The sequence below is a fragment of the Capsicum annuum genome, chromosome 3 (genome assembly GCF_002878395.1).
Source record: "Capsicum annuum cultivar UCD-10X-F1 chromosome 3, UCD10Xv1.1, whole genome shotgun sequence".
NCBI classification, from domain to species: Eukaryota; Viridiplantae; Streptophyta; class Magnoliopsida; order Solanales; family Solanaceae; genus Capsicum; species Capsicum annuum.
Window position 1 is genome coordinate 153,137,003 of NC_061113.1, and position 10,782 is coordinate 153,147,784.

At 37.8% G+C, this 10,782-nt stretch overlaps 1 protein-coding gene across 1 annotated transcript; it reads right to left on the minus strand.

Annotated features, from left to right (window-relative positions):
• Window positions 1-4,404: 4,404 nt before the first annotated feature.
• On the minus strand, window positions 4,405-6,284 carry LOC124896741. Its single transcript, XM_047408513.1, has 4 exons — window positions 5,732-6,284; window positions 5,563-5,630; window positions 4,886-5,325; window positions 4,405-4,774 (listed from the first exon to the last, which is right to left on the minus strand). The coding sequence occupies exons 1-4, from the start codon at window positions 6,282-6,284 to the stop codon at window positions 4,405-4,407; spliced, it is 1,431 nt and encodes a 476-aa protein (XP_047264469.1).
• Between the last annotated feature and the right edge of the window lie 4,498 nt (window positions 6,285-10,782).

Genomic DNA, 10,782 nt, shown 5'->3' on the forward strand with positions numbered 1-10,782 from the left:
GAAATTCAGCCAACTCAGGATAAGGGGCTGGAGGTTGGGTTGGGTAATGGGGGTGGTTTCCGGTCCTGGTCGGACTTGGGACACCCATTATGACAAGGCCATAGGGCGAGTCATGTCATAAATGTTGAGTGAAAATAAGTGGTAAATTCACCACTTATCAACACTCCCAACTTAAAGATTTGCTTGTCCTAAAGCTACTCTACCTTTTACCATGAGACAATGCACATTTATGCCCAAATTTTATGACCCAATGATCACAATGACCTCAACTTGATTACTACCACAAATAGCTCTTCAATCATGAGCAAAGCTATTCACATGATACCCCTTTACATAAAATGCAATTCACAATGATGCAAAAGACTTCGAGGAGCAACCATGCAACAATCACTATTACTATAGAAGTGACTCACCTTTGATCGCAACTACATTATACTCCTTTTGCCTTATTTTTTAGGAAATGAAAAAATCACCCACCTCAACTTTTTTACATACCTCCTAGCAAGAAGGAAAATTCCACATACCAAGTTTTCAACTATACAACGAGGGATTTAAGTGAAAAACTCTCTCTCTGAAGGATTCTCGATGCTAACAAGTACATGCCATAGGATTGCCCCTATTTTTCAATCGCCACTACAATGAAAATACTTGGTTGGAGATCTCAAAGGGCTTTTTAAACTTGTAACGTAGGTTTGGGGTAGGGTAGGATATCATTTAGGAACAATATGGCTATACCCTCCTTGAACATTTACATCACACTATTCTACCCAGCTTTTGATCATGGGCTACTTCTTTGTTTTCATTCTTTACACATGTGCCAACTTTTATTTCCTTGGTTCAGCCACTTTCTTTTCATTTCTTTTTCTTCCACACTTCATGTTTTTCGTTCCTTTGTTGGTTCCTTTCTTTTTTTTATTTATTTTTTCTCATTTCTTAAGCTCCTAGGAATTCACTTACAACTTTGTGGCCCAAGGTTACCTCTTCTAATCTTCACCACCCACAACTTAGGCTTTTAGCCTCAAGTTTTATTTTTAAGTTTAAGGAGGGTTGGGTTCAAAAGAGGGATAAAATTTGAAAGGTTCATGGCTTGCAATGTGTTTGCCAAATAAAGGTCTAAAGGCTCAAAGTGGGTGACTAGGGATAACATCTATGCAAGGGTAGGATTTTTAGGCTAAAGTGGACTTCCAATGTCACAAAGATGACCTAGGATCATCTCACCAATTAAGTATAATCAAAGTTACCTTGAGAGACTAATGGGTAAAGTTCTAGATGGTACAAGTACACATGAGATTTGGAAAAATAAGATCAAAATACACGGCATGCAAATTTACCAATGAGGCTCAATTGACCCTCCTACTAGAGACAAAAATGGAGTATATACCAATTTTCACAAGCCTAACTTTTTTAGTCACAAAAAGAGAAAAAAGAAGTGTTACAAGGTCGCTCACATCCATTCCCTTTATTTTTGAAAAATTATGGATGGAGGGGGGTGTTTTCTTTGCATTTGAACAACGAACAATTGCTAATTATGGCACCAACCCAAGCCATGGTCTCAAATTTTGGCTTTCATACAGGCAAACCATATGGCTATTCAGAATTTTCCATAGGTATAAGTGCGATCCCAAATTCACAATGCCACAGGTACTCAGACTTCCCTTCCATTTATGATCTCGATACCACGGGTACTCAAACTTCCCCTGCATCCATGGCTCAAAACCCACATACAATGTTTTTTCCCTTAAGAATGTCATCACTCAATCTATCATAAGTAAAAGCTCGTCCAATATTGCTATACGCAAAATAGAGATAAAGTAAAAATCTAAAAACAAAAATGACTAATCCATGCAAATTTGGGCACCATCAGGGTGACTGAATATTACAACCCAAATAAAAATAAAAATCATTCAAAAGAACATAAAAACATTTTAGAAATATCAATAATACAAGCCCAAATCAAATGAATACGGAGACAGGCACCCCCAACTAAAAAGCTAACAGTGTCGTCACTGCATAAACAAGCAAGGACAAAGAGACATAAGGGTGCTCCCTGAAATCAAATCAAGAGCTACTGGCACTCTCAGTCTCTGCATCATCATCAACATCCTTGGGAGGAAGGAAGTCTATCACGGGGCCTTATTATAACTCTCTACTCGGGAGAAAGGAAGCCTATCACGGGGTTTTAGGACCTTTCACAAGACCTTCACCCCCTTCCATAACTTACAAAAGAATTTTTCTATATTCTTCTCCCTTTTTACCATTTTTTCATTTGAAATCCAAAGATCTTGATGAAAGCTGCCAAGGATGAATAGGCTCTCTAAATCCTACCAATTTTAGCTCCCTGCTTCTTCTAGACCTCCTGATACTTCCCATAATCAGATCGAGATATATATAATTGGCAAATGGTGGAGGGCTCTCCCGATCCCTGGGGAAAACCTAACACTAGCTCTCTAATAGCTGCAATATCAACACCAATCTCCAAAATAGGTATGGTGGTGGATGTCCTACAAGACTCAAGCTCCTCACATGTTGACTTTCCCAAGTCTATCTTTCTCGTTTTGCTTTTGCCTGGTGTTACCTCAACTAGAATTTTAAGAGGATAAATGAGGGTACCAGGGTACACCCAAGTATCTCCAGGGTACTCCTAAATCTTAGCTCTCCTGTAAATCTCAGTAATCAAAGAGAAAAAAAAGATATGATGCCACCCTAGTTCTTGAAGAATTTCATGTCAGAAACCATGAGTTGACCAATATGTAAAGGAATGTCGTATAAAATGCAAGCAACCATCCGAGCCCACAAATTAGGAACTGTTGTTATGTAGGTGCAAGAGGAGACTTGGCTACATATGATGTTCAACCAAATATGAGCCTTGGTAGTGAAGTCATTCATGGATATATTTCTCTTGGTCACTACCAAAGAGACTTTCTTTCCGAGACATAGTCTTTCTGCCAACCAGCTTCTTAGCTCGCACCTTTTCTCTTCAAACTCACCCATATTTGCATTCTAGAGACCGTAGATATCATTAATTTGCTTTGCCCCAAAGTCCACCTCCTTACCCCGAATCCAAATATGTTGGTCGGGTCTAAAAAAAATACTAAGCTAAGGTTAGTATACAACTCACGAACTCATTACTCATTTGCCTTTCAAGAATCAGGGGCGAAGCACCACCACCCTGTGTCCAAAAGCCTGTCATGAAATGCCAGAAGCTTTTTCGGCACTTTCTCGAAGCATATTCATCTTTTTGAGAGCATCTTTGTCCTTGAAAGATTACCATAGTAGAGAGTATGGCACTTGGGTGCCATGAATCTGACTTGGTCATATTCTTCTATGATAAAATCTTAAAAAGCAAAAGAACCAAGCAACCATATTAATCATTGGCATTTACACACACAAACTAAGCCATGTTGTTCACTCAAGCTCATAGGATGGTTGCTTGGTGACATTTGGACAAAAATTTAAAGTGCAAAATTTTTTACCCAGGCTGAAAATCAACCTCAGTTACCGCGATCGCGGTACCAATGACCGCGATTGTGGTACCTGAGACTAGTTTCAAGCCAAACTATCCAATGTCTAAAAATTCAAATTTTAAGCCAAAACATGTTCTATAATGAGAATTGACACGAAAATCACAGAATAAGATTTCTAGGTACTCGATTATGCCCTGAGAACGTAAAAATCATTAGTGAACACTCATTCGGGCATTTGATCGAGCACTTGGTGTGCACTCTTCAATTTTCTCAATTTCATACACAATTTGGGTACTCAAGACTTCCCCACTTATATGCACACCATATTCTAGCAGCTAACTACCACACAAGTTCAATTAAATACAAATTTAACATTGAAAATCATAGATTTAGGCCTTCCCTATGACATGCATTCTATGGCTTATTTTCCATATTTAAAGAATTTATTCAACACTTACCAGAGGAAATGATGCAAGAGGGATGCTCTAATGCTTTTGAATGCCCCATGTGTACCCAAGAATAGGTGTAATTTGAGAGAAAATTTGAGAAAGAAGTGTGAGGGAAACGGTCATTTGAATGGTCTTTTAAATTGAATCTACCGCAATCACGGTCAAGGATCCGCGATCGCAGACATGTGGGTGACCGTGATCGCCATAACTGAGGGCATTTCTGCACCTCTATTTTCCCCTGTTCATCTTATTACTCATTTTGACATGTTTTCCCCGATTCAGCTCACCAAGCAAAATTTTCACACTTTCCCTACTCAACCTCATTCAACACATTCTATAGTGACATAAATACATGGATTATTCAATTGATAAAATTAAAATTTACATTGCAAAATAAAAAACAAAGGATACGATCCACTTTCATGTCCTTTGTCAATTGCCTCCCATATAGCGCCTTGGTTATCGTTGTGGTGTGATATCTTCCATCTTTTTCAAATTGGGGCCTCAAGAGACCCATTCTTTACTTCCTCATCCTCAACACCTATCACTGACACCACCTTAAGCCCCATGGGTTGCTTATCCATTTCTACCACCCTGAATGACATTTCACCATCATGTACTCTAAACCTCATTTCCCCAAGCTCCAAATCCACAATAATCCTTTCGGTAGCAAGAAAAGGTCGTCCAATGATAATAGGCACCTCTTGGTCCATATCACAATCTAAAACCACAAATTTTTCCAGAAGTATGAATTTATCCACTTTCACCAATACATCGAACGAAACACCAACCAGTTTTTTTATGGACCGTTCTGCCATCAAAACCTTCATCGATATTGGAATGTGGGTGTTCAAGCCAAGACTTTAATGTATTGCAAAGGGAATGAGATTAATACTTATACCAAGGTCAAATAAAGTTTTTTCAAACTTATATGTCCCTATGGTGCATGGAATGGTAAAGGCCTCGGGGTACTCTTTCTTTTTTGCCATTTCATTACTCATGATTGCACTACACCCATGGGTGACTTCAATGGGGTCACCTCCAACAAGCTTCTTCTTCGACATCAATTTTTTCATAAGCTTAGCATACTCCAGAATATCTTGGATAGACTCAAGTTGTGGGATATTGATAGAGAAGTTGCTAAGCTTAGTCATGAATTTCTTGAGCTTGTCATTCTCCTCTTTCCTCTTAAGCCTTTTTGTAAACAGAGGAGGGACTTGCATGGAGGGCAATACATGATCCTGTAGTTTATCATTCTTAACCAACTCTTCAACCATTTCCACTGATTCTTTTTCATATTCTTCACTTTGAGATGTCATGGGACTTTCTTTTGACTCAACCACAACCTTTGTCTTTACATTCATTGGCTCAACGTTAGGCTCTTTTTCACACACATTTTCTCCCTCAACTTCCTTCAAATGATCACAAAGATTCTTACTACTTCTATAGACTATTGTTGATACTTGAGCTTTATTTTATGGGTTCACAATAGTGTCACTTGGAAGACCCCCATTTGATCGAGCATTCAATTGAGTGGAGATTTGCCTGATTTACATTTTTAATTGTTTGATCGAAGTGGAGTGGGACATAATTGTTTGGTTGAGTTACAAAAAATTTCCTTTTAATTTACAGACCATTTTGTCAGTTACCTCCACTTTCATCAAAATTCTTGTCAAGACATCTTTGATTTTGTATTTATCGGGGTTGATGGAGCCACCTTTTTTATAATTGCCCATTCATGAGGAGGCACATAACGATCAAAGTCACAATCTCTGTCCCTCCTATCACGATCATGATCTCTATTCCTTTCGTTCTAACCATTGTTCCCATCTTGCCTTTTATAGGTAGGGCGGGAACTCCCTAAATAATAGGCCAAATACCAAATCTCCTCTTCAAGATTCTTGGCCTCTTCATCATCATAGGCCTTGGATGCCATGACATTTACTGCTTTTATGGGTTCTACCATCACAAGTTTCATCAAAAGATCTAATTGAGTCATTATTTTTGCCATATTCTTCTCTCTCTCCTTATCTTTATTTCTTTGTTCCTTATTAATAACGAAGGTAGTAGGAGACCCTTTTGGTACCTCAGTATCCAGGGTATGGCACCCCCGATTTTGCTTGGTAACTTCAGCAAGCAAATTTGAAGCCTCATGATAAGTCAACTTCATAAGAGAGCCCCCGGATTCATTGTCTACCATGGTTTTATTGAGTGGATCAAGAGCCCAGTAGAAGATTTGGAGAAGCATCTTCTCCGAGACCTCGTGGTTGGGATAATGCATGATTTTTCTGTTGAACCTTGCCCACACCTCGTACAAGGGCTTCCCATTTAATTGCCTAAAGTTCATGATCTCATCATGCAATTGGAGCATTTTATATGGTGGGAAATACCGGTTAAGGAAGAACACGGTGAATTCATCCCATAAAGAGATTGATCTAGCCTGAAGAGAGCGAAGCCATAATACCGCCTCTTTAATTAGAGAAATTGAGAAGAGATGAAGCTGGATGGACTCTTAGGTTATGTGTGCAATATCAAAGGGTGCAAATACTTTGATGAAGTTCTTTAAAGGCAAGTTGGGGTCCTCATAAGCTTGTCCCCAAAAAAGTATTTTCATTTGTAGCATATAAAACATTACGCTTGTGATATCAAAGACACCATTCCATGAGTAGGTTGGATATAGATGGAACTTGAATGACCAAAGTCATAGAGTTACTCTTTGTCATCAAGAGGGTTATCGAAAGACCTGGCGTCACTTGCATTGTCACTTATGGTTCCATGTACATATGAGAATCACCTAAAAAGGAAAACAAAAACAACAACAAAAATAAATACAAACCACTACGGGTGTATCCAAAGTAACACCTAACACTAAATAAGTAAAAGCTAAATTTCTGGTGCCATTATGATAACACTCACCTATACCATCAAATCGGTAGAGGATGGTCATTGTCAATAGCTCAACTTATGTTGAGGTCGAATCCACAAAGAGGAAAATTAGATTTCTAGTTCTATGGGTGATAAATTCTACTAGTAAGCTACCCGCAATGTAGATAAAACAAAATTCATAAATAAAAGTAGAAGAGGGGGTTGGTTTTGGTAAATGTTTGTCAATAACAAATCAAAGGAACAAATTAAAACAACAATTGCAATTTTAAATAAATATGAGAGAAACGTTGGGATTATGTCTACCTAAGGGCAAGTTATGCATGGGTGCATGAAGATTTAGTGTACATTCCAGTTATCAATAATATGGTAGGTTAAGTCGAAGGTCCTTGAGGCAAGTTTGTCAATAAAACCTCAAAAATATCACTCGTTGACCCTTTCGAGTACCTAACAAGTGTGTCAATTACAATCACCTATTACCTCAACTGGGCATCCCTATTTCTAGGAAGATGCCCAAGACATAGTCAACTTTCTAATCACCCTTATGTCTAATATAGTGAGAATTAGTGAACTACATCCATCAATTGTCCACTATTGCTTTGCACCCATATCCTTCTTTCAAGGATGATATGGGACCCAAGAGTTCACCCAAATCCCTCTTTCAAGGATGGTGTGAGATTTTAAGAATTTAAGGTTTTCACCCATAAATCAATTTTGGGTTTTTAGGGCTTTCACCCACATATCCCAACTAATTAAACCAAGCAATAGTGAAACCCATCATCTACAACCTAACATATACTCAAATAAATCACAACTCACATATAATTGCACTGTAATGCCTCGAGTCTACACCCTGAATATCACATGATGCTTACGACCCTAAAAGATCACAAGTTAACCCATGACTAGTACCTACTGTGAGCACTAAATAATAATACTGAAAATATATGCAAAAGTATAATGAAAATGCCATAAGGTTCTCAAAATACTGAAATAATAACTGAGTGTACTGATAATAACATCTGAAAACTGAAAAACTAGTTGTGCTAGTCTAAAAGCCTCTAACTATCGAAATATGGAGTTGATGGGACAAAACCCCAACTAATTTCGACAGAAATAACTACTGAACTAACTGAATAACTATAATAAAATAATATCCTCGATGGATGAGGACTTACTACTGAATCTTCTGCTAATATCATGAGCTGCTAAGTATGATCAGGAACCCGTACGTCTGAACCTATGATATGAGACAGGATAGCACAAAGAAAGAGTATGTTTTAGTACTTTGAATATACTGGTATGCTAAGTAAGATAGGCTGATATACATGGGTTCATATGCATGAGATGATAACTAACTGAATGAACATCATGAAGTAACTGGGTGAGAGTACATGTAAAATTGTAACTACTGAACATGCTATATATGCAATACTGTGCATATAATGTTTATCTAAATTAGACTGAAACTGAGGTACTGAGTTTTGGTAACTGAATACTGATAACTAAATGTTTAGATTGGAAATAAAGTACTGAATTTTGATGGCTAAGTAACTGATAACTGATAGCCATGGTTCTATAGAACTATCTGAGTTCTTTACTGAATACTGAGACTGAAACTGTAACTATAGGAGTTATCATCTAACTGACATACCCCGATTATAGACTGAGTTTGGGGTCCAAATTGTGACACCATTTAGAATGGTGTTAGCACCTTGCCGAGGGATACTAATAATGTTGTGTCAACCCTAATTAAGCAGGAAGACTCATGAAATATATATATGATTGTGTCAACCCTAGTCTGGCAGGAGGACGTATTACCCTACACTGGCTACCTAGTTCTATAACGCAGGAAATGTTGCTAGGGGTCAAACCCTATGCTGGAAGGAATTCCCCCATCCCTGGGTTTGCTCGGTGCTAATCCTACTCCTAACTGAATCAACACTAAACTGATCATTAGATTGTACTAGGCTTGACTGAACTGATACTGATAGTATTGACTGGCTGAATTTGGCAGAGTTCACTGAGTTTTGTTAACTGACTGAGGCTACCTATTCTTGACCTTTACTGGGACTATTCTATAACTATTGCAACTAAGTAAACAACTAGATTTCGGGTAATAAATAACCCCAGGACTCAAAAGCATTATTGACAAACATAGAAAATCTTGAAAATATAGCAATAGTCAATTGTTCATAATTCATTCACAGAGATATTTTATCAAACACTTTGAGGCCATGAACTTATACATGAATGAAAACACATGCTAACATGTCATGATTACATTATTCAATTCACATGGACATTCTATCAAACACTTGGGGAGCATGATTGTGATACATGAAGAATAACATATAGGGCATCATAACTTCAACATGTAATCTTGCAAATTCAAAGGTTTTGACATGGAAATTACATCAATCAACGTACATACTATCTTATGTTCATGAAACTTATAATTAAACCTTGAATTAAAACCCATACAAGACCAAAAACATGAATACAACCCAATTTACGCATGTAAATCATGAATCATTAAAAGGGGTTATTGAACTCCAAGTGTGGAAGGAAACCCAAGGATGAACATCTAACATACCTTGATTGTAGATTTCATGAAAATTGTGGAGGATTTCTTGGAACTTGGACTTGAGCTTGATGAAACTAGGGCTTGTTCTTGAGAGTGTTTGTAAGATAATGAGTGTATTTTGCCCCTTAGGATATTAAATTTCATGTTTTAGCTTAATTGGGTTAGAGGAAAAGAACCTAAATGTCATAAAAAACCCCGTAACTTAACACACAAAATTAGCCTAGTGACGCGACAGGTGAAGCGCTGCGTTGATGGGTCGACGCAATCATCAACACATTGTGTTGATGGGTACGATGCGATAGCCAACGTCATACATCAAAATAACATTGGCTTGCTATTCTGGTAATCCAAACGTGACTCAAACAAAGTCCAAAAATTCTGAAACTCACCCAATATGGCCTATTGACAAACTTGATCATGAATAAATTATAAAATCGACATTCTAAGGTCGAAAAGAACAAAAATAAGATCATCCAATTATAAAGGGTAAAAATGATTCAAAGTCTTAACACTTAGCTGAAATTTTATAAGCTTGGGACCTCTTTTGGCAAGTTATATTGGACTGAAATGACTAGGACTTTGTGGGGTCTTACAATATCTCCCCCTTGGGAACATTCATTCTCGAATGATACTGACTGAACCTAGAGGAACTGAGGAACTATACTTGTACTGACATAACTTAAACATGACTGAATTCATGAGACATGACACATGACTGAACTATTTCATAAATGCATGAATGATATGAGAATATTATACAACTGTAACTGAGCATGGAATAGAGTATATCTAAAGAAGACTGTTACCTTAGTTTGAGTCTAAGTTTGTGGAGAAAAGTTGAGGATACTTGTTTCATATGCCTACTTCTGCTTCCCAAGTAGCTCCCTCAACGGACTGATTCCACCAAAGAACTTTAACCAAACGAACTTCTTTATTCCTTAGTCTGCGAATCTAACGATCAAGGATTTCGAGTGAGATTTCCTCATAAGAGAGACTGTTCACTGATGGGTCACCAATGCACTTTTTTAACAAGGAGATGTGAAACACTAGGTGCACTGATACCAAGTCTGTAGGCAACTCAAGCTCATAAGCTACCTTACCGAAATAAGTGAGAATCCTATAAGGACCAATATATCGGGGACTAAGCCTTCCCTTCTTGCCAAACCTCTTTACTCCCTTCATAGGAGAGATTTTTAAATACATAAAGTCGTCAATCTCAAACTCAAGATCTTTTTTTCTCACATCTGCATATGATTTTTGTCGGCTTTGAGTTGTATTAAGCCTCTCTCTGATCAACTATACTTTCTCTAAAGCCTCAAACACCAAGTCAGGCCCCACTACCGCGGCCTCACCTACTTCAAACCAACTAATGGGAGATCTACATCTCCTCCCATAAAGA